General features: G+C 40.2%; 3 protein-coding genes across 3 annotated transcripts in view; 2 read left to right on the top strand and 1 right to left on the bottom strand.

Annotated features, from left to right (window-relative positions):
* kcnq5a (potassium voltage-gated channel, KQT-like subfamily, member 5a) overlaps window positions 1-7,367 on the top strand; it is a 100,270-nt gene extending 92,903 nt beyond the window's left edge. The window contains exons 11-15 of the mRNA XM_073482098.1: window positions 2,537-2,668; window positions 3,017-3,133; window positions 4,776-4,889; window positions 5,988-6,114; window positions 6,303-7,367. Of these exons, the coding sequence (XP_073338199.1) occupies window positions 2,537-2,668; window positions 3,017-3,133; window positions 4,776-4,889; window positions 5,988-6,114; window positions 6,303-7,367 (1,555 nt within the window). The remainder of the gene's footprint in view (window positions 1-2,536; window positions 2,669-3,016; window positions 3,134-4,775; window positions 4,890-5,987; window positions 6,115-6,302) is intronic.
* A 4,211-nt stretch (window positions 7,368-11,578) lies between these two features.
* Window positions 11,579-19,818, top strand: ddx43 (DEAD (Asp-Glu-Ala-Asp) box polypeptide 43). The gene is made up of 17 exons (XM_073481265.1): window positions 11,579-11,934; window positions 12,208-12,263; window positions 12,371-12,488; window positions 12,693-12,953; window positions 13,234-13,315; window positions 13,819-13,978; window positions 15,733-15,851; window positions 15,991-16,101; window positions 16,208-16,349; window positions 17,317-17,417; window positions 17,777-17,864; window positions 18,055-18,182; window positions 18,310-18,419; window positions 18,556-18,694; window positions 18,793-18,880; window positions 19,106-19,300; window positions 19,499-19,818. Exons 1-16 carry the CDS (start codon window positions 11,607-11,609, stop codon window positions 19,283-19,285), a joined length of 2,211 nt encoding a protein of 736 aa, XP_073337366.1. The 5' UTR covers window positions 11,579-11,606; the 3' UTR covers window positions 19,286-19,300; window positions 19,499-19,818.
* A 506-nt stretch (window positions 19,819-20,324) lies between these two features.
* On the bottom strand, window positions 20,325-23,839 carry cgasa (cyclic GMP-AMP synthase a). The gene is made up of 5 exons (XM_073482222.1): window positions 22,920-23,839; window positions 22,606-22,819; window positions 21,874-22,131; window positions 21,508-21,607; window positions 20,325-21,358 (listed from the first exon to the last, which is right to left on the bottom strand). The coding sequence occupies exons 1-5, from the start codon at window positions 23,835-23,837 to the stop codon at window positions 21,028-21,030; spliced, it is 1,821 nt and encodes a 606-aa protein (XP_073338323.1). The 5' UTR covers window positions 23,838-23,839; the 3' UTR covers window positions 20,325-21,027.
* Between the last annotated feature and the right edge of the window lie 94 nt (window positions 23,840-23,933).

Below are 23,933 nucleotides of genomic sequence, written 5' to 3'. Positions count from 1 at the left end.
GAAGAAGTTGTAGTGGCCAAGGAAGAGGTTCTAGTGGTCATTAAGAAGATTCTAGTTGTTGTTAAGGAGGTTCTAGTGGTCGTTAAGGAGGTCCTTTTGGTCATGAAGGAAGTTCTAGTGGTCACTTAAGAGGTTCTCGTATTCATTAAGAAGATTCTAGTTGTCATGTGGGAGGTATTTGTCCAACCAACAGCCCAAAACCCAAAGACTCTGCATTTACTACAATAAATAACAAAGAAAAGCAGCCAATCCTCACATTTAAAAAGCTGGAACCAGATAATCTTTGACATTTTTGCTTAAAAGAAATGAGGGACACGATTAATCAATCATCAAAATAGATGGAAAATAATGTTCTTTTGATCGACTAATCACTGCAGCTCTTATTTTCTTGGAAGAGTCAGACAGATATCAGATGTTTTTATTGATTCTTCGGGGTGACAGATCAGGTTAAAGGTCTGAAATTGCAGCGTAAGATGAAAGCTAAGGTCATTATGATTCGCCCACTGATCCTCCTCCATTAAAATCATTAGCTCCAGAGTCTGCTGGGAAAGAAAGTCTATACTTTGCATCTCGCCAATTATATAAAATGTTTCCTGCTCTGATCAAACTCTTTTAGTCTCTCCCTTCATGTTTCTCCCGCATCTACATTTAAATCATACATAATGTGTCCAACCAAGAGTTTGAACACATCAACATAGACTATTAAAAAGATTAAAAGATAAGTTCACCCAAAAGTGAAAACATTTCTGGAGCGTCACAGAAAAGCAGAGATGCAACATTCTCCTAAACAACTGTAGTAGACATTAAATATAAAAATTACACAGAAAAAGAAAACTTAAAAGTGCCCCATGTCTGGTGTAATCTAACCCAAATTGATATGAAATCATGTTGTTTGTTCGTGTTGTCACACTTGGATTTTGGCAGACAAGATATATGGAACTATTTCTTTCTCTTTACCTTTGTTTTTTGTTTTTTTTTAGTATGTAGTATTTAGTATTTTTATGGCCTTTTTATGGCTTTATTTGATAGGACAGCTTGAGATATAACAGGAAACGGGATGGGAGAGAGGGGGAGGGTGACATGCAGCAAAGGGTCACAGGTCAGACTCCAGCCCTGGGCTGCTGCAGCGAGGACACAGCCTCTGTACATGGGACTTGCGCTCTATCAACTGAGCTACTGTGACGGCCCTTTGTTGTCTTTAAAACAAGTCCCCAGCTACTTCAGTTGTTGAGGAGAGAGAATGCTGTGAAGCTCCAGAAATATTTTGTGGAGCACAAAACATTTCCTTTTATATATATAGATTTTTAATGATATTCTCAGATGCTGCTCATATGGTCCCAAAATATCTTCTATAAATAAGCTGTCCCATCGGCACACTTAGGGTGGATAGTTGGCAATGTGCATTCATGCATTTGCTACCAAGCTATATTTTTATTTTTCACAAACACATTGCATCTTTATGTGTTAACTGTATTTTTCAAATAATACTAGTAGTATTAGTATAATAGTTGTAATGGTATCTTCAGTATATCTATGTGTGGCTGCAACATTTCCAATAATCGCAGCTCTACCAGCTGCACCTGACCCCTGCCTGTAACTGTGTGGGTGTCATGTGTGGCACATCCAGCTCTGTCCGAATTTGTAGTTTTTATCCTCTTAACACAGTTAGAGTACAAGTTATGTAAGAATTTCCAGTGGAATCTTTTTCGACTCGACATTTGACGCACATCAAATCGAGGAAGCATTTTCCACAATGTGTCCTTCTAAATCATAGTTTAGTGAGAATATGAAGTCAGTCACTGCTTGCATCATTTTTGCAGGTTTCATGCCGAGACTATAACCTCCTCTGTTTTCATATGAACTGAACCGATGTCAATCAAAGCCCCTCTGTGTCTCAGACACAGACACACAAAGATCATCACTACCACTCAAAGCCGGCCAGCCTGCCCACCCAGCAGGCCTTCTCCATGGGCAGCCAGAGCCCAGGGCTTTCCCAGGGTGTCAGGTTGAGGGTTGGAGACCCCCTTCCCCTGTCAGGACTGTTATTACAGAGGGTCATCTGTCCCCATTGTTTCCATTTAGACAGTGAGAAAAACAGGCAACTGGAGAAAGGCAGAAGCCACCAGGGAATCCAGATGTACCCAGTACCTAGATCTCTTTACCTGTATCAATATTATTCACTCAGCAGCGTCTCTTTTCACCAAATAGAAGGAGATAGAAGATTACACTCAAGTTTCACACCCATTTGTTTTGATTGTTAGAGATTTGACAAGAGAACCTGGAAATTTTGGTTTCCCATTAGATACTCCTGGAGTTATTTGAGATTTTAATAATGTTTTCTTTATCACACTCCCAAAAAAAGATCAACAAGTGAAACGTAACACGGATCATCCAGTGGATTTCACAAAGTTGCTGCTACCATCTAGTGGTTGTTTGTAGTAATTACACCTTTATTTTCCAAGTTTCTTTTGACTGAATTACTTACTTCAGTATCCCTCTCCCTCTCTGTCTCTCTCTTTTCACTCCTTCTGTGCAGGATCATGAAGTTCCACGTGGCAAAGAAGAAGTTCAAGGAGACGTTGCGTCCGTACGATGTGAAAGATGTCATAGAGCAGTACTCTGCAGGACACCTGGACATGCTCTGTCGCATCAAGAGCCTTCAGACTAGGTCAGGACACGCTGGACACACGCATTTGTATTACATAATCTCACAGAACTAACACGTCTAAAAAATCATTCTCTTTATATTTGAACAAATGTGTTTTTAACTTAAATTTGACCTCATCCTCATTTTCACTGACATAATTGTTCTTTATAAGAGTTTTTATTCTTCAGCATGGACTTGCAGAAGTGGATGTTGCAGCAAATGTTGCTTATCACTTGGTTATAACGCTCTAGATAATCCTTTTTGAATTAAAATAACCAACGTTTACCTTGATCTCACCTCTAACTGTCTTTTTAACCCACAGTTTGTGTATCTGCTGTACATGTACATGCGTCACTTGTCTTTCCCCAGATTAGACACAGTGGTGGGTCCCCCTCCGAGGCCTTTCAGCAGCCGCCACAAGACCTTTTCTTCTCCCTCCCTGCATTTATATTACAGCCAGGCCCGGAGGAAACAGGCTGCATCGGGGTTAGACCTGCCCCGCCATGATCTGCTTGCCAACTGCTTAATCAAAACATAATGATGTCACACCTGGGTCAAGCAGCGCGCATTCACATTTGCATTCATAAGAAAATTCCCTGCGTCTTTACACATGAGTAGCTGATAAAAACAAGAAAAAGAGAAGACTTGCTTATTTAGTTTCATTTTCAAATGTAGATGCATTTCAAACAAGAAGCAGGGAAACTGATATCATTCATTTCAGAGCACTAGCCTTCCATTTTTTTGACAAAATTCCAAGTGTTTAACTGCCAAGTTGAGAAAAAACGACCAAATTAGCTGTTTGACCCAGGTATGCATGTAGAGGTCATCAAGGAGCTCAAGTAATGGATGAAGGACAGTTTTAGAAGAAACAAAATCTAAAGTTTTTGATTGAGATTTAACATTGTGTGTAGAAGATAATTGTGGCAGTCTGAGCCTCAGATTGGCAAATATTTATACACTTTTTCTGACCAAATTTCTCAACTTAAAGTTAAACTTTATCAAACATTTTTTATTCGATTAGTATTAAGTAATATGATACTTGTGATAATGATATAAACCATGCGACAATCCTGATTTGGGCACCTTGAGGACCTCATCAACTAAAACATTGCTGTAGGTGATTGTAGGCGTAAGATATATTACTGCAGGGTATCAATTTTGTACAAGAGCCCCAATCCAGAATTTATTTTAACTATTAGGTCCGTTCACCATGTTAGACGTGTGGAAAATCTTACTTGTTCATCATCACTCATTCAAAATCCAACTGTTTGCTTCAGTTCCTGTTCCCTTTTGTAGCTTTAAGCCACATATACACTAGAGGCTTTCAGTGTTTGTAGCGATCAAAAGTCTGTAATCACTTAATTTATGAGGAAGGTGGAAATTTTGTTTCAGCAGGGGGCGCTGTGATGCCGTTATGGATTGGGACTTTCACATTGATAACCCACATTTAATAGGAGAAAGTTTGTTTTGGCTCTTAGTAGTGACATCTGGTGTTTCGTTGCTGTAGGCGTTGTCAGTAGTTCTCCTGGGGAATAGCATAGTGCTTGACTTCTCTGTCTGAGTGTTGGTATGAAGTGTGTCAAAGGCTGTAGATACACACAGACCCCCTGAGTGCTGCTGCGCACATTTTTCTGTATCTTAATAGCATTGCCACTAGACTTCCAGTATTTCGGTCACATTTATGAATACAATATTTTGATTAGTTTACTCTCTGAGGATGACAGAAATAGCAGATTATGTCAGTATCATGTCAAACAAACACAAGCGCAAAACTGCTGCTTTTATTTTGTACAATTCCATTAAATGAGTTATTAGTGGCAAATAACAAACCTAATGCTGTTTTATGAACTTTTATGCCTTTTATAAATAAAAATGTGGGAGTACGTCTAAATACACGGACAATTAAAATGTATTTATTATAAAAATCTTTTAAAAAACTAAACATTAACATCAGCCTTCAAAAAAACCCTCAGCTGTCAAACATCTTAAGTTTACTTTTCCCACTCACCTTCTGTGTTTATATACAGTACATGCCAGTGTGTGTGTGTGTGTGAGAGAGAGAGAGAGAGAGAGAGTTACAGAGAGAGAGAGTGAGGTGTATCTGACCCGGTGTTTCTCCTGTCTCCAGACTGGCCAGTGCAGCGGGCTCTGGTCCCAGCCTGAGTAGCCGACCCAGGAACATGTCCTCTCCTGCCCTGCACTATTATTACAGCAACAACAGGCGGAAGCTCCCTGGCGCAGGGTTACTTTTATTTCACTTAATTTCAGTTTTACCTGCAGTAGAATCTGATTAGTTGCCCCTTTGGTGACCATTAGGTGAAATCTCACATGCAAACAGTCACGCTTGTAGGATTTGTAGCATTTTTTCTTAACTTATATGATACCAGATGGCTGGAGTTTGGGTCAGACATTAGAACACAGATTATTCTAATGTTTTTAACTCTACCCATGTGGCGATCTTTTGATTAACCAAGTCTGACACCATGCAAATGTATCCTAACATGTATAAATGCCCTTATATCTCATCCCTGTTGCTACATTAAATCCTATTCGTAGTAGTAGTAGATGTTGCTAACTTGTGTGCAGCTGTTTGGAAGCGTTTTCCAATTAATTCTTGTGTTTTGTGGTTTATAAAGCAAAAATAATGTGTGGGTGTTTCTGGGTGTCTCTGATAGACGCATGTTAGAGATATGTAAACTTTATTAACATCACTAATTCAACAGTAGTACGCTGTCAAAGAACTTGTGTGATTTGATCGATACTTAGAAATATGGCTACAGATTGATCGGTGATTTGAACGCAGCATTTAGCATGTCACTTGGTTTTTAAATGCCTTAAAACATAATGCAGATATGTATATGTATGTGTTCCTTCTTCTTGCAATGGAAAGTGAGATAAAAGGGCATGAATAGCAGGTCATGGACTTTCAGACACCTCAACATTCTTGTGTTATTTCAGTAATGGTACTTTTAATGCATGAGAATAATCTTGTAGGGGTTGTGAACATTTGTTTTTATCTCAAAAATGCATTTTGGAGCTTGAGATAACAGGTTTTCAGCAAATTACTTCGAATGTATTGAATTTGTAAACCTGATTTTGACATGTGGTGTTCATAAATTGTGTTTTTGAGGTGCTAGGTTTTCATAAGAGCAGTGATCTGACCGTGCCATGTGTGTTGTGTGTTTTACTAACCCTAATCTTAACATCCTACTGTTGCTTTAGGTTTGTTGCCTGACTTGGGATAGCCTGAAATGAAACCGTGGGTGCCTACAGTACTTATATTACATCATTATTTTCTAACATGTTAACACCGGTATGTGTGTGTGTTTGTGTGTATCAGGGTGGATCAGATTCTGGGTAAAGGCCAGATACCTGTGGATAAGAAAGTGAGGGACAAATTGAACCCAGATGGAGAATCTCTGGAGGGCATGAGCATGCTAGGACGGGTGTGTAAGGTGGAGAGACAGGTGAGTTTAGAGAAAAAAACAGAGAAGGGAAAAACTTTCAAAACTCACTTTCTGTTTTTATGAAACAACCACCAGAGATCTGTCACTTTTAAGACGAAATCCTTGTTTGAAGTTAGAGGTCAATTAAAGTCCAGCCTCTTTGCCTCCCTCCATGTCGTCACTCTTTTATTCTCCTCTCTTGGCTCTAGGTGACTTCGATTGAATCAAAGTTGGACTCTCTGTTGGATGTTTATCGCCAAGTTCTACAAAAAGGCTCCTCAGCACTCACCCTCTCTTCCCTGCCCCTGTTCGAGCTGGACAACCACCAGCGACGCTCGGACTTCCAGACCTCCATCATCGGCAGGGATCTCCCCTCTCCCCAGGAAGGTGATCCGGGTGGATGTGGAGGAGATAACAACACGGGAATACGCCATTCTCTTAACACCAACCCAAGAGGCCTGCGCCTCATCCTGGCACCGGCCGATGATGACGGCCCCCCTGACTCAGCACCTCCATCCTACCCCCCATCCACAGCCTCGCTCTCCCCATCACCGCTGCTGCCTCCCGATAGCCCCTACCCAACCTTGGTTACCCCCAATGGCACCTCTAAAAGAGCACACTTCCCGGACCTGCCACCCCCACCTCCCTCAACAGGGGGTTTCACCCTCCAGCTGCCCCCCATGGTGCACCCTTCTCACCATCGATGCCCCCCTGACCCCATCCCAGATGATATGACAGGCAGAGTGGTGGTGGATGAGGGGAGCCTGGGCCCCTCTGTTGTAGTGGGATCCGGTGAGGATGTTGCCCAGGAAGGGGACAGTGAGGCAGGAGGGGTGCAGCTGCGGGAGAAGCCTGGCTTGAAATCTGAGGGGGCCTGGACGAGGCACATGAGCCTGGAGGTCAACCCCCTGCTGCTCCTCTCGTCTAGCCCAGACGAGACGCCTTCAGACTGGGGAAGCAGTCTCGGGAAATCCCTCTCTGTGCACAATCTCAGCCAGCCTTTGACCAACCGTGCCCCCTCCTCATCGCTCAACAACAGCAGCAGCAGCAACAGTAGCGAACGTGGCAATGCCCACGGTGTCCTAAGCAACTGGGACGGAGCAGAACTCTTTATTAGTGAGTGTAAACTAGAGCCAGAGGGAGAACATTTCAACTTCCTGTCCCAGGGATCTGCCAGCCCCTCAGACCTTTTACAGACTGTGGAGGAGGCTCCACCTCATCCCAAGGGAAACGCAGATTTTCTCAATCAGTCACCACACATACAGCTGGCATAACCAAACACATACACTGACACACACACACACACACACACACACACACACACACACTCGCATACTGTTGGAGAAACCACTTTTAAACTCATTTTAAAGGACACTATACGGATTATTTTGCAATTTCCAATCAATGCCTTGTATATGGATATACAATATTTTACAATATTGTCTTGAAGATTATGTCCACTGTCATACAGATTTCAGTATGTTGTAAACTTTTATAGGTTACTAAATTTATTATAAAGAAATCAGAGAAAACATTGTATAAAATGTGTATGAAAGTGGGCAAAAATGCATGTAAGACAAATTACACAATTGTTATTCAAATACAAATAAATTTGCTTTGGTCTTTACCCAAAGATATACAGAAATGGTACATTTTATTAAAGGCGCAATATGTAAGAATTGGCGACCTGACAAATTCATATGCAAAACAAATAAGGGGCAGCAAATCACTAGAGTAACCGCTAACTGCTGCTAACAGTAGCTGCCTTAGCTAGTTAGCTCAGTTAGCTGTGCAGCTAGCTGTTCAGACAGCTGTTCAGACTGGGACCTGGGGAGTGTTAGTGTTTAGACCTCAGGCCTAGCTGGTTAGCATGCTAATAAAAAAGGATCTTGATTTAAATTTTGACAACAAGGAAAGAATATTAACTGTGATATCGGAGAATGAAGTCTGACACCTGATCTAGACATCAGAGTGTAGAAGCGATTCAAATAATTTGGTTTACCACAAACACAACTGAATTTCTTTTTCAAATTTATTTCCAGCAGTTCAAACATTTCAAGTCAGTCTGGACCTCAACCAAAACCAAAGAACCTAGTTCAGACCCATCACTAAATCAAGCAGTATCTCTTTTCAATGTAGAAATTAAAGGATATCAAATCTGCCTTGTGCCAACCTTTAGAAATAAGAAGAAAATACTGTATGCATCCTAAAAAAAAAGTGAAGTTGAACCTCAAGCAAGCCACTGGAAACTATAGGTCAACCACTTCTTTCGTAACATGTGGTGAAACCATCAAGGTACATGCACATACACATACAACCACTCTTTCACATGCACAAAAACCACACTGACACAACCAAGCAACCGTCAACCACGACCACCAAGTACTCTGAGAAGAGCCTACTTGACAAAGAGCTGAGACTCACTAATGACTTAATTTTTTTTTCATACAAGTGCTTGTATTCAGAGACTTTCTTGGAAGAAGAGGAGACTCACTCGCTCTTCTTATTCAATGTCTGTCTTATAGGCAATGTAAAATGTCATCTTTTACTTATGCTTTCATACATATCACTGCATGGACTGTTTTCAAAAACAAATGAATGAAAGGGGAATAATGGGTGAGGGCCTGGTGTGATGGGAATAGCTGAATTATAACAAGAGCTAAAGGTTGAACCCTTAGCATGAGCATCTTGTTCTATTCATTTTCTAAAACCACTGAAAATGTCAGTAAATGTTTGTATGGTTGCTTTCTGTCAGCAAGTTATCAGTGAATTTTGGATGCAGCAAACCTATTGGGGGTGAAAATGGCCTATCAGCAGTCACTTTAGACAATTTTGGACCATGTCCCACCTGATTTGGAGAGTTGCCTGGTGAATTAGTTGCTGATGGTCTGAATGCAGTAGGCTTATCAAGTGGGCTTCTCCAGCCAAGCATGAGATGCTGCATGTTTAAGCTGTTGCGATATATAAAGTCAAGAGCAGTCGCACACTCGCTGGTGGCCTGGATGTCCTTCTGCATGTTAAAGTAACATTTCCTCCAAACCTTTAACTTAAAGGTACGAACAAAGTCCACCTATATGAACGTTATTATATTCTAATTTGAACTAATTTGAAAGTAGTTAAAACATGTACTACCAGTTATATGGATAACCCACTTACGATTAAATTTTATGACAAATATAAGTAAAGTCATTTAAAATCTTTTTTTTTTTTTTTTTTTGGACAAACCCTATCTTTTTACTGGGTGCTGACTGCACCATGTGTATGAAGAATGACTGATGGCTGCTGGACTGACCTTATTCCCTCCTCATGGCCTGGAGCACCACTAGGTGTAGAGTGGACTCCAGACTCCATTTATATCATAGCAGGTTAGTTTGGAGGAACCCATGATAACAAGATACTGTACGTGTTGTATGCATGTTGTTACTTTATCCATGTGTCCATTCTGCTGCTGTCAAATGTATAAGTTAACATAGGAAAACAGTATAAAGTGGAGGGAGATGAGACGAATATGCCCTCTAATGTCAATACAAATAAAGCTCTAGGAGGAGTTTGTTAAAGAACAACACAGAAAAATCGGACAAAAACTGACTTGTTAGGTTTAGGCGCCAATAGGCTTTTTTGCTAATCTAGGTTTGATACATGTGTACCAAATTTCATACGTCTAGGTAAAACTACCTGCAGGAGCTGCTCTTTAGAGGGGGCTAGCGAACCAACAACCTTAAACACTTATATTTTCACCACCAAAGTTTTGTGAGTTTTCGAGCACCTTTAGCCCCTCAAAAATGCAATTTATTTCCGGGAAAGGAACAATAATTTCCTTGCATTTCAAGAGGGTCCTCGCACAGCTTGGTGCTAAAATTTGGATTTTTCTTTTGTTTATATCATAATTTCTCCAGTTGCCTCCCAGAAATCATGTCTAATTTAACAGGATTTTGAATGTGCATGCACTCCCTCCTTGACACATCAATTATATACAATTTTTAACTATTTAGGGTTATTGCAATACGCCTAAAAGGTACTCAAGTGAAAACGTTTATATTTTTGGTGCATTTGGTCCATGTTCAGATTGAGACGATGTATGTTTTCACAGGCAGGCTGATGAAAAATGGTGTGTTGCAAGTGTCTTAAATGACATTGTCCTAACACAACACTCTGTAACAGTATTTTCACTGCCATCGTGCTTGTAGATGGGTTGACTTCCCTTGAATTCGAATTATGCAAAATTCTGTCAGCCGTCTCAAGCGTTTTTGATTTGTTTTTGCATGTTTACATCTCGAGGGTTATGCAGTCACAGCAGTCTTAAAAAAATATATCTTAATGTGATAATGACAACCTTCATTCATCAGTTTTTTTCAAAAGTTATATTCCCTTTATTTTGAATGGTGAGTAAGTGCATCGCTTAGCAAATTAACATTCTGTAGTAGAATATAACAGGTATTATCCTCTAACAATTGACAATTATAAACACTTGAAAATAGATTAGATTGATTTTGAAAAATTCTACAGCCCATGCAGGAGTTGTTGTGGTATGGTGAATTATATTATCGACATGAAAGCACAGTTGTTAATGGTGAGTTTGGGGAGCCTGAAAATGTGACATGGTAGTTTAATGATTAATATTGGAATAGATGTGTTGTAGTTATTGATTGAGTTTTGCTACATATGAAAAGAGGCCAGCCAGAAACTGTTAATTACTTTGGAGCAAGATGTTGAACAAATACTGAATAATGAGGAAAGTCCATGGACAATGGGTGGATTTTTCCCCTCATAAAACATGCTCATGTTTGCAATCTGTAAATTGCTTCAGGGTGCCTTCTTGCATTTATAAATATTTTTTTTATTCACAGGGCTACAAAGGTCTTGTTTGCCTACAGCCTTTAGCATACTGTATAGTTGAAGTCAAACTGCTCATTTTTGAGTTGGGCATCCAGTTCACTTAAGTCACGTAGCTTCAGCCACAGACTTTATATGGCTTGAATGGCTAATAATACCATTTCTCTACAGCTTGAACAGTAATTTATTACACAACTGGCCTTAAAGCTTGATAATGTTAACATTATTATTTCTTTGAAATTAATTTATTATAGTGCACATTATGTTCTCTGGATGAGAAATGCAAAAATAATTTTATTATTCATTAATAAAGTACAAATTAACTAAGCTGTTTTGGCTTTGTGTCTTTTTTTTAAAGCAATAAAAATGTCTTACAAGTCACAACAGGTCACGATGCCTTTACGAGAAGGGGGATTTTATATGTTTCGGGTTCACGATAATGGATGTAAAAGGTGTAGTATCTGATAAATGTTAGTTTTTGATAAATATATCCTCCTTTTTATGCTACACTTAGATTTTCTGATTTTTATTTACAATATTTTATATTTATGATTACAAAATTAATCACAATCCATCTAATAGTCAGAAATACGAGCTTATAGAGAGGAAGCGAAGGCGACATACTGGTGATTGACAGTTGGCGTAGCTAGGCAGCAGGCAGGTGGGGAGCCAAATTTAAAATGTCTGACTGGGAAGATGAGTACGACGAAGGCGGCGTTGCTATCCAGAGGCCTGCGACGAAACCAGCTCCGACAGAGTGGAACTTACCGTGTGGCGACCTTCCGAGGGAAAATGTGTCTTTCGGTGTAAGAAACGGGACCCGGTTCGGAGCCCCAAGAGAGGGCAGAGCCGGTCGAAGCGGCGGCGACGTGTCCGAGGACACGAGTTGGAGAGGCGGACGGTCGTTTACCCGCAGCACCGGACACCGCAGCTTCGGCGATGAAAAGTCGGACTCTTCCCCTCCTGTGACTCTCAGTGTGGAAAATGCTTCAGTCGGGAGGGTGATAGGTGTGTTTGTAAAGCAGTTATTTGTGTTTTCAAATGCTAAATGCTACACACTTTGTAGCTAGCTAGCTTGATTTCGCTTGACTTCGCTGTTAGCTATTCATGCTAAATCAACTTACCAAGCTAGCTTGGTCCACATGTGTTCTCCATTCTGCCAAGTCCAATGAGCTGTAAGGTAGTGTGTGTGTGTGTGTGGGTATGTGCGTGTGTTTTACTCATGTTTTGATGTGCAGAGATTTTGGTTATACTCGATGTTCATTTTGGGTCCTGTTAAAGGTCGCGGAGGGGCCAAAATTCGTGAACTTGAAGAGAGCTCCGGGGCGAGAATCAAGGCGAGTGGACCCATGTTGTTCATAGAGCTGCAACAGGCCCTGTGGTCTGCTTATGTACAGGATGTTAGTTTTATTCCCTGTGTATAACTCTGCTGTTCTTTCTATAGATAAATAATGGGGACCATGAAGCTGAGGTGGTTATTTTTGGGCCCTCTGCTGCCCAACAGAAGGCCAAAGAGATGATTGAAGAGCTGGTTTCTGATTTCAACTTTCAATTTTGCAGTGGTATGAAGGCATTCTTCCAGAAAATATTGATCTTGATCGTAAAAGGATACCTTGCAGTTGTATGTGTTGTGGTGCTTATGTCCTGTTCACTCCTGTATTGATTATTTGTTCCAAAAATATATTAACATTAAGGTCTGTTACTTGATGCATGTCTGTACTGTAAATGAAAATGAATCTCCTGCAGCATACTAACCAGTTTCTCAGGTCCTCGTAGGGGCGGAGGTTTTGGAGGAGGAAGAGACGGAGGAGGCTACAGAGGAGGAGGTTACAGAGGAGGATGCTACAGAGGAGGAGGTGACGGAGGAGGCTACGGAGGAGGACGCTACAGAGGGGAATGTGATGAAGGAGGACAAAATGGCTCTGCTTCAGAATTACAGGCTGCAAGTGTCGCACCGGCCCATATACCCATAGACTGGAACAACATCCGGGAGAACAAGTCCAAGTATGAGGAGCTCAAGTGGAAGGGTGAGGACTCGTTTATTGTCACTTCTGTACATACACAGTATTGATTGCACTGCTGCATAATAGATGTCAAATAAAGCAATGATTATGAGTTAAAGATGCCCTTTAATTAAAGTGGAGACTCTTTACTTTCAATTCACAATCCATTTACTACTTTGAATTCCCTTTGTGTTTGTATTTGTTATTAGCGCATGTTTATTATTTTATCCTTGTGACATGACATCAGAATTTAATTTGTGAAAATGGTTTTGAATATTTCTGTAATTTTTGCAACCTCCTTTAGACCTCCCACCCTTGAATAAGAAGTTTTACATTGAGGCAGAGTGTGTCTCCATGCTGACAGCAGAGGAAGTCAGTGAATGGAGGTAAATCTGCCAGTGTCTATGTTTCAGTGGCTTTTTGTCTTTGTGTGTTTCTGACAAGCTTACAAAACCTCAAAGCTCCAATTGTTGCTGAGAATTTCTCCAAACAAAATGTTTCCCTGAATAGTTTTGTGCCAGTGATGTTTTCTGTTACAGCTTCAGACAAATAGGTGGCACCATTTATCCACCGCTCAATGTGTTGAGCACATTTGTCTTGTTGACACCTACAAGCCAGCTTGTTTTTGAATGTGTCAGTGGTTCAGGGCCTCATAACAAGGGTGTGAGTAGTTGGCAACATAGGCTTGACAGATGTCCAAATCTGGTTGTGCAGGACAAAGTACCACAGTTACATCATGACCTGATCTATAAACTCTCTCAGCTGTTTGTCTCTGGGTCAAAGTCTACTTTACAATTCTTGTTAATTACTTTTATTTTGTAGTAAAAATGGTTTGCATTTTAAAATAAAAAAGATATATATATATTAAAATAAAAATATTTTTTCACAGAAAGGAGAACAACAATATCTTTGTGGATGACCTGAAGGAAGAGGGGGAGAAGCGGCCCTTTCTCAACCCCTGTCGCACTTTTCTTGAGGCCTTTGACCGTTATCCAGAGATCATGGAAAATATTGAGCGAGTTGGTTTTGTCAAACCAACCCCAATCCAGGTATGAGCCTGGTACCTGGGCAATTTTATTTTGTACTTTATCATTAATTATACTGTGAGGTATTACTGCAGAATATAAAAGCCCTTATTCTCCAATCATGGACAACTGTAGCAGATGTTTATATCGGTCCTATATTGCTCCACATTGATTGAAACAACAAGTTACATTATTGGGTTTCTTATCAAAAACCCAGTATTTTGGGTAATTACTGTGTAAAAGTATTTACTTGTTAAAAGGGAAATACATTCCCCTTTTTCTCTTAAAAATATACAAGTTGATCAAAAAAACATGCACCTTACTTTGGAACAAAAATTTCCATGTGTGTTTACTGTGTTTGGGTAGATATTGCAACATCAGATGCACCTGCAGTAATCTGTCCTATTCATTGCCTGTTGCTATGGGCAATCCCCATGATTTCCGAAGATCAAAGCTGGGAAACACCCACGTTAACGGCAGCCTTGATTGGAAATATTGAGCCATTTTGTTGAAAAAAATATGTGGCGTCAGTCTGACCAAAAAGCAGAAATGAAAGGAAAGTCGTCATCTTTTTACATAATCTAATTAAACTTAATTTTAAGTAACTCACTATGTAGAGAACTGAGCCAAGAAACAAATATTATTCACAGCTCTATAATTTAGAGGCTCTTGAACCTCACCTTTTTGTTCAGAACAATTATTCAGTGTTTTTATTGTGTATTGACAGTAATGAGAGCACCCTAGAAGCTCTATTAGCACAACTGCCTGAGGAAATAATTGAATTATACCTTTCTTTACTGTCTTGCTCAATAAGGATGGTTTCTTACTTGCTAAAGTTGCTGTTAAGGCATGCAGACATACGTAATCTGCTAACTGAGAGTTGTCACGCAACAAGTGTGATGCAGACTTTTTTTTTTTTCCACTAAATGTGCTCTGACATGCACGTACTCTGTTTTTTGTTCCTCTGAAAGACTTGGCAAAGGACTCATGTTTTATGAATTTGATTTCAATAGATTCTGGCTGTGTATCCTTACTTTTCCGGGAACTCTTAGACCGGATGTGTTGCATCACTCTCCCTCCTTGATCTCACTTTCATTTCATGAAAAGAGGCTTGCTCAAATGGAATTTAAAATTACACCCCCGTGGTTTCAAATACTGGCACAGCCAACTCTGTGTAATGCTCTGGCAAACACTTCATCCTTTTGTTAGATATTAAGCTGCTTCACTGCCCCACCCTTTAAGTTGGGTTCACCCTACTAATACCTGCGAGTGTGAAGCTGTCACAGTGGTATCTGTGCTAACCTGTTTGGCGAACATTAAAAAAATGGTCCCTTGCCAACATGACTTGTTCAGTACACTGTTCAGTTCCCACAGTCTCAAAAGAAACTCGATTTGTCTTTTATTAAGAAAGGGGTTTATAATGGGAGTTCTTAAATTTGAACATATGCACATTTTACCTTAACATTTAAATATTGACAACTTGTATTGTTTTCTTATGTTAATTAAGTAAAATTTGTCCTGTCTCAAAAAGGCCATACTTGAAAGCCAACATCCAGCTACGCTTAGACTTAAATTTTGGAGGTTGAAAGTTTAAAATTTTAACTTAATTAATTTCTTATGTCTTCACATGGTCTCTATGTAGGAAAAAAAAAGTATTTTCAGAGCAGTAACTTGCGTTGTCTGTCTTACACCAGTTGTGGTTTTGTGTATATGTTAAAGTTAGTTTTAATCTTTTTGTTTGTATAACTGTATGATTGTTTTTGCCTGTTTCTCTCCAGTCTCAGGCATGGCCAGTGTTGCTGAGCGGGGAGGACCTAATAGCCATCGCTCAGACAGGAACAGGGAAAACCTTGGCCTATCTGCTGCCAGGGTTCATCCACATGGATGGACAGCCTTTGTGAGTCCAGGACCTGTTCAGCCTGTCAGCACATTTAATCTTTCTTTGTATTTGTGAAGGCCTGTTTCTTCTCATTTCTTTCAGCTGTGCAGCTTTGATATTTGTACCTGTTTGTCTTTTGTCCCTCCTTCCTTGATAGACCTAGAGCTCAGCGAGGTGGTCCAGGCATGTTGGTGCTCACTCCCACCAGAGAGCTGGCCCTGCAGATTGAAACTGAGTGCAAAAAGTACCGCTATAAAGGCTACACAAGGTGTGGCACTATAATGTTATCACAAGTCATTAACAATAAACTTGGTCTGTAATTGATTGTGACATAGGCAACATTAAAAATAACTGTTCCTTCTGTATCTTTTCAGTGTCTGTATCTATGGTGGAGGGGATAGGAGAGGCCAGATCAACCTGGTGAAGAGCGGAGTGGACATAGTGATCGCTACACCAGGCCGACTAAACGATCTGCAGATGAATGAGCTCATCAATCTTCGCTCCATCACCTACTTGGTCAGCTGTTTGTGTGTGTGCTTGTTGGTTTTAGTGTGAGAATGATTTAATGTTTGGGTTGGTCCACTTTACATAATGTGACCTTACTTTTATATCGTATGTTTTTGGTTTGTCCGTCAGTCTCATTCTCGTGAAACTGATATCGGGGGGGAAGCACCTTGAAGGAATTTCTTCAGATTTGTCACACATCTCCACTTGGACTTGAGGATAAACATGATTTGAGAATTTGGTGGTCAAAGTTCACTGTGGCCTCACAAAGCATGTTTTTGGCCATAACCCAGGAATGTATCCACTACTTATGATGAAAATTCACACAAATATCTAATGGGATGAATGCATTTTATTTTCAAAAGGTCAAAGGTCAACTTCACTGCGACATCATACATGTTTTACTAAAACACTTTTCTGGCCATTATTCAACACTATAACTCAGGAACAGAAGGAGCGATTGTGACAATATTTCATATTAGCTAAAGCCTTTATTGTCATTACAGATCACTACACAACACAAATAAAGAGGAAATAAAATAAAATGCAAAAAGCTGAAATAGTGAAATGTGTGTTAAATTTCCATTTCCAAAGGGGCATCATAGTTAGTCTTTCACAGTTATTGCATTTGGTCGGATACTGAATTGGTGACACTAATCTTGGGTGTCCACCTTGAAACTGTGGTGATTGTGGAGATCTCCTGTGCTGCTGGGTTGAAAATTTGTCTGAAGCATCCACGTTTTATAATTTCTATCATCTTTGCAGAAACATCCATATTTGAAGCGTTGCTGTCCACATCAAGCTCATCGGTTTTAAAGATATTGAGCTTCAGGGGATTGTCATTGTACCATCAGCCCTCTGTACTCATTTTGCCAAAAAATCAAATCGCTATGAAAAAATTTAACTAGACTTGTTAGTGGCGGTAATCCCAGTTTTCTGACGTGTTGTTATTTATAACTGCTCTGATCATTGCGAAAAGGTGCTGGACGAGGCCGATCGTATGCTAGATATGGGCTTTGAGCCTCAGATTATGAAGATTCTCCTGGACATCAGGCCAGACCGACAGACTGTCATGACCAGGTATGTCAAGACGCATGACGCACTTTAAACAAATGTTTGTCACATGGTTAAAGAGCAGGACACAGCACAGATGCAGCCTAAGAAGGAAAGCATTTGCATTGCAGGCCTTGAGCATGAAAACCATATTTGTCTCACAACTGAGTATAATTGACATGTTTACACATTAATGTAGAACATGAATGTAGTAATGAAGGAAAAGATCATATAAAAAATGTGAGATTTTTTTTTTTTTAAAGCAAATTCACCGCTACATTCATTGACTTTGTCACACTGTACCTTGCAGATTTTTTTTGTCTTGTATGATGTAAGTTATAGAATAGAAAATAATCCTCCGTCACCTCTAAATTCCCGTGTTTCAGTGCCACCTGGCCGACTGGTGTGAGACGATTGGCCAAATCCTACCTAAAGAATCCCATGATGGTTTATGTGGGCACTCTGGACTTGGCGGTAGGTGGAAAATTCTGTGTTCTACTTTGTCCCACTTGAATACTGGAGTTGGCTGTTCCTCTGCTACAAAAACAGCTAAAATATTTCTTCATAATTTGTTCTTAGCAGATATTGAAAGTCACTTTGAAATGCTGTGTGCTCCCATCTGGATTGTCTGTTTAAATGCTTCCTATGTTTCTCTGGGCCTTAGGCGGTTAACACAGTGCAGCAAACAGTGCTCATCGTCCATGAAGAAGAGAAAAAGGACTACGTGTTTGACTTCATTAGAAACATGCTGCCTCAGGATAAAGTCCTCATCTTTGTTGGCAAGAAGCTTGTGTGAGTTGAGAGTCAGTCACCAATTAATGGCTTGTAGGCAAGGGAGTTTAGTTAAATATGATTACTTACCCACCTACACTAGCAATTTCCGGTGTCTGATTGTGTCTCCTTTTGCAATAAATCTCAGGGCTGATGATCTGTCCAGCGACATGTGTCTGCAGGGTCTGGCTGTGCAAAGTCTCCATGGTGACCGTGAGCAGTGTGACCGTGAAGAAGCCCTCAAGGACTTTAAAGAGAGTACGTCACAGGAAGGACGTTTTGTTTTAAAAAATGCTTTAAAATGTTGATGATTGTTTGGTGACAAGGAGCCACAGCACGGGAAATCTGAACAATCAAAGTTGACCAAAGAATACTATATTTTATCTTTTTCAAGGTCGAGTTCGGATCCTGGTGGCCACAGACTTGGCATCTCGAGGGTTGGATGTACACGACATAACTCATGTCTTTAATTTTGACTTTCCACGTAACATAGAAGAGTATGTCCATCGCATAGGCCGCACAGGCCGAGCAGGGTAAGGCTGACCTGCATTCACCAGGGTTCATATGATTATCACAGCCAGTGTCTGACTTTCATTGGCCTAGTTTGTGATTTGATGAATTTATGTTCCAGACGCTCGGGGGAGGCTGTTACCCTGGTAACAAGAGACAACTGGAGGATGGCACCTGAGCTGATTCACATCCTGGAGCGAGCAGGACAGGTCAGCAGGACAGGAAGCTTATTTGATATATGAATATCAGGCATGCACAGTTTAGATGTTCTGTTGGAATTTCAAAGCGGACTGACCAAGAGGCTTTTATATTGTTTATGAATAAACCTATAGTGAGTTTCATCCGTAGGAAGCATTTTGCCCATTATGGCTGGGTTGATTTTGTGTTATAATTCATTAGAAAATACACATTGGACAGTATGATTCTTGTTGCAGGAGGTCCCAGAGGACCTGGTGATTATGGCGGAGAGATACGAGAAGCACAAGAGGGAGAAGGAGATGTCCGACCCCAGGGGAGGATCGGGATATAGAGGAGGAGGAGGAGGAGGCGGCTGGGGGAGGACAGACGGTGGAGGTAGAGGAGGCAGGGATCGAAGCCAGAACTGGGGATTCTGATGCATGTTTGTCCATGTAAGTCCACACATACCACTCTCAATAAATTGACAGATAGAAACCTAAATGTCCACACTTTCTGACAGAAAACATTCAATAAGACAATCTGTAAGCATAAAAAGATTGTACTGAATTCAATTTATTCATCTGATATTTAGATTGAATAATAATTTAGGACACAAGTTAATGTCCTTGCGCTTCTTCTTCTCTCAACAGGGTTGAGCAGGATCTGACATCACCTGTATTGTAGATTATTTTTCATGTATATATTTTATTTTTTCATCTGATTTTTCTTTTATTGAAAATGTTTTTGTTTTTTTTGCCAGATCATCATCCATTGTCATTAAGAGGAACTAACACCTCATGTTGCCGTGCTGTTCAGAAATGTTTAAAATGCACAATTTTGACTGTTTTTTATGTGTCACTCACCGACCACAGCAGTGCTTAGTATCACTCTGAATATTAAGTTTATTGTAATATCTTTATTTTGGCAGAAGAAAATCTGTATAATAAATGTTCCTTTATACGAGACTTGACACCTGGTGTATATTTTATCTGCCTGGTAAGTTTCATATTTACCTTTCATGATTAAGTGATGATTAAATCTGCTTTGTACCATTTCCAATAACTCCACAGACATGGTAACAAGTGCCTGGGGGTAAGGTAGTCGAACCGGTTTCTGGGAAGTCAAACAGAAACTAGACTGCAGCTGTTGTTTGCCATTTGAATTTAACATTTCACAATCATCATATTGTTCTATTCTCTTTTTCCTCTGTACAGAGTCAGCACTTCTGAGAAGGAAGCTGGCTCAGTGAGCACAAACATTAGAGGGTTTATCAACAATTTATCCAAACACTGCATGTAATTTATCTTTAACATTACCGCTCACTAGGCATTGTATTGTTTTAGATTTCATTGCGTGCTCTCTACCCTTTAGGCAGCCACTGATCTCCATTCAACACAATAATATCAAAACCACTTGGAAATCTATCACCAATTTTATTATCATGTGGCTTAAAGAAGCAGATGAAAGACTAAATGTAATCGAAAAGTCATGCAGGTTTATTTGTTCACGTCCATATTTCACATTTTAGCTGAAATATATGCAAAATGTATTTATTTATTCAAACATGTTAAAATAAAATGATAAATGAAATAAAGGCCAGAAAACAAAACAAAGAAAACAAGATCATAATCAACACATAAAAAAGTTTCAGCAAATTAGTCAAATACAACAAAACATGTTTGAAAAGGAGTAAGAAGATGTTTAAAACTTCTGAAAACCCTAATGTCAGAAGTTTCCAACAGGAGCTTTGTGGAATTTTCTTCAAACTTGACTCAAGGATGAACCGATTAGATTTCGGTCGTCCAAGGTCAAAGGTCACTGCAACCTCACATTTTGTGAACGCGACATCTCAAGAATGCCTTTGGGGAATTTCTTCAAATTTGGTATATAGGTCAATTTGGACTCGAGGATGAACTGATTACATTTTGGAGGTCAATGTCACTGTGACATTGTGTCTTGTGAAAGCAGTATCTCAAAAATGCCCTGAGGGAGTTTTTTTTTCAAATTTGGCAAAGGTCACTGCAACCTTACATAGCAGTGACCTTGTACCATATTGTAGCTTCTCAGGAGCTTTACCCTCTTTGAAGCGGAGGCATATAACCGCCAGGGGGTACTTCTAGTTATTTTAATGTTTCAAATGACATCACAAGCCAAACACTTGAAATTTGTAGTGAAGTTGTCACTGGAATATAGGAAAACCCTTGTCGCATTCCTCCCTGATACGACAAGCCAGACTTTTACATTTCTTTGGGCCAGGACCAGAGAGCAGGTTCTGAGTTGGGATGAAAAAGTTGTTGAGTGTACCGCTTTCAAGATGGGCTACAAAATCATCCAGGAGCAGCTGAAAACAGTGGCTCAGACTTGAGGCACTCCAATCACTGTCTTTAGTTCTGGAGCAGCAGGCATGTAGGAGCGTGGTCTTGACGTGGTAGGAGCAGAACTTGTCAAATGAAGAGTCGCTCTCCTTCAGCAGACTGAGAAGGTGCTTTAGGAGCTTCAAACAGTCCTTCCTGTATGTGAAGAGAAAGGAACAGACTATTATGGATTCTTGCCTAATAGGACAATAATTAAATTATTTCCAAACAAACTTTAGATTAATGGAAAGAAGATGACTTTGACAAAAGAAAATCATAATTTAGTTAAAAGATTCAAATCTAACCTGCAGCAGCGCGCTCCTTCTTTTTCACAGCACGTTTTCTCCGATCCGTGATTCATCAGTATGCCCTTCTCAATGTGGGAGAAAGAAACCCGCCAAGAATCTGTGTGTTACAGAAGACAAAATAATCAATGGGCAGGGGAACTTGAAGCTTCCCTTTTTTCCAGTTCTCATTCATTAAAATGCTGATGTGAAAGCCACACAAGTGTTCACGTGACGTCAGATGTGAAATTGTCGAACGCGGCAAATGTTTTTCTTTCAAGTACTGGAACTCTGCATGAGCTTATAATATAAATCTGCTTAACGTATATGTAAAAAGCTCTAAAAGTCAGGATCTGATTATGGTTCACCAGTTGAGAGAAGACTTACCCTTAGCAAGGACGCCGTCCTTCTCCCTTTTACCGTTGCCTTCATATTTTGGGACAAGATAATAACCACGTAGCTTGTAATCCCTCTTAACTTTGGTTCCCAGCCAACCCTCTATTTTCAGGCCGTCGTTGGTGAAAGGTGGCCAGCTTGATTTAACCATGAGACAGAGAACAATATCCAGTGAAATGGTGATAGGTTTTCCTGTTGTGATGAGGGTTACTGCAGGGCAACCGCTTTTCTTTTTTGTCACCTCCCATTCTGAAAGAACAAACAAACACCATCTAAATGTTCTCCATTCATTAATATGTTCACAGTGTTAATACATCAGACATTTTCCCCCTAAAACCCTTTTCTTTGGATCATTTTCATTGAATGATGACATATGTTATAGCTGCAACACAAGCTTTATTAATGCCAAATTTCAACCAGTAGGATTATTGTTTCATTAAAAGGAATTAACATTTTAAAACAAGTCCCCTTTGACTTGTTTAATGTTTGTGGACGACAAAACGTTACCTGAGTTTCCGTGCATCGGGTGAAAGGATAATAATTAAATTATTTATTTTTGGGTGCACTTATCCTTTAAAAAGGACTGCAAGGTGTTGCAGTTGCTAGTATGATAGCAGATAGTAACATTTTCTCTTAGCAAGCCACCTTTACTGCTTCCCACACTGCATTTGACCAACTCTTCTCATATCCTTACAATTAAAAAGTGCTTGTTTTGACGCTCACCTGTAACTTCCTTGACACTTTTCTTCACTTCTTCCCTGAACTCAGTGAGCATGTCACTGGCAGACAAGGTGTCGTTCTTTTGAAATTTCTTCAGAGGGCTGTTGCCACGCTTTAATGACACACTGTAAAAGGCTCCATCATCCTCGAATGGTTCAACATTCGCTCGTTCGACAGGCATGGGCAGCATGACATCAAACTCATCAGGATTAGAAATCTGTATACACAGAAATATGCAATGACATAATTCTTCAAATAAGTAACCGTACAGAGAATACATATATCTGCAAACTAAACTCTAAACTAAAGTGACTTACCTTTAGATTTTCATAGTAACTTCCAGTACGTAGTGGTTCTCCTACTTCTTTAAAGCATTCACTTTTCTTTTTCATATGGGTAATGATAGCTTTTGTTATTTTATTGACAACTTCTGATGCGTCTGATCTTTCGTTCCTCTTAATCTTCAATTTGTCCAGAGTTTTGGAGAGGATAGTGAGTGAGTGAGAGTCCACTGCAGCTTTTTCTGGGAGTTTCTCTGGTGATTTCACTTTGTCAGCACATCTTTTTGCTTTTACGATGTCTTTTGGTTTCTCTAGCTGTTTCTTTGCTGTCTCTTCCACAAATTGTGGAGGTAATTCGACCTTGCCAGCACAGGCTTTTGGCTTTTTGATCTGTACGGGAGCATCTGTGTTGTCCTTTGATGGCTCCTCTGCAAATTTTAGTAGTAATTGTGCCTTTCCACCACATGTTTTTGCTTTGGCGGCCTGTGGAGAAGCCTTTGCGGCGTCCTTTGGCTTCTCTGGCCGCATTGTCGTCACCTCCTCTGGAATTTTTTCCTGTAATTTGGTCTTCCCACCGCATGTTTTTGCTTTTGCAGCCTTTGGAGAATCCTTTGTGGTGTGCGTCTTTTTTATCTCCTCTGTTGTTTTGGGCCTGGCACCGCAGGTTTTGGCCTTTGTGTTATCTGTAGGTGTCCTTTGCTGCTCCTCTGTGCTATGTTTTGTAGTCTCTTCCTTTCGTGTGCCCTGTACAGATGGCTTCTCCTCAGGGTGTTTTTTCTTTTTCTGCTCCTTTGGTTTCTGTTCAATTGTGGTGCCACTCTGACTCTCTTCTCTATTTTCTTTCCCTGCACATCTTGGCAGAGATGCCGGTTTCATTTCCTCAGGTCTAGTTTTACTCTTGGCGCACTTTTTGTCAGGACTCTCGTTCTTGCGTGGTCTCCCTCTGCCCGTCATGATAGCACAATGAGAGGAATGAAACTGCCGCCAGATTTAAACTCACTGTATTTCCGGTAAGCGTATGAGAACACGCCCCTTAACTACCTTTCACAC

This window comes from Pagrus major, chromosome 15 (genome assembly GCF_040436345.1).
Source record: "Pagrus major chromosome 15, Pma_NU_1.0".
Taxonomy (NCBI): domain Eukaryota; kingdom Metazoa; phylum Chordata; class Actinopteri; order Spariformes; family Sparidae; genus Pagrus; species Pagrus major.
This window is presented reverse-complemented; position numbering and strand designations above follow the sequence as displayed.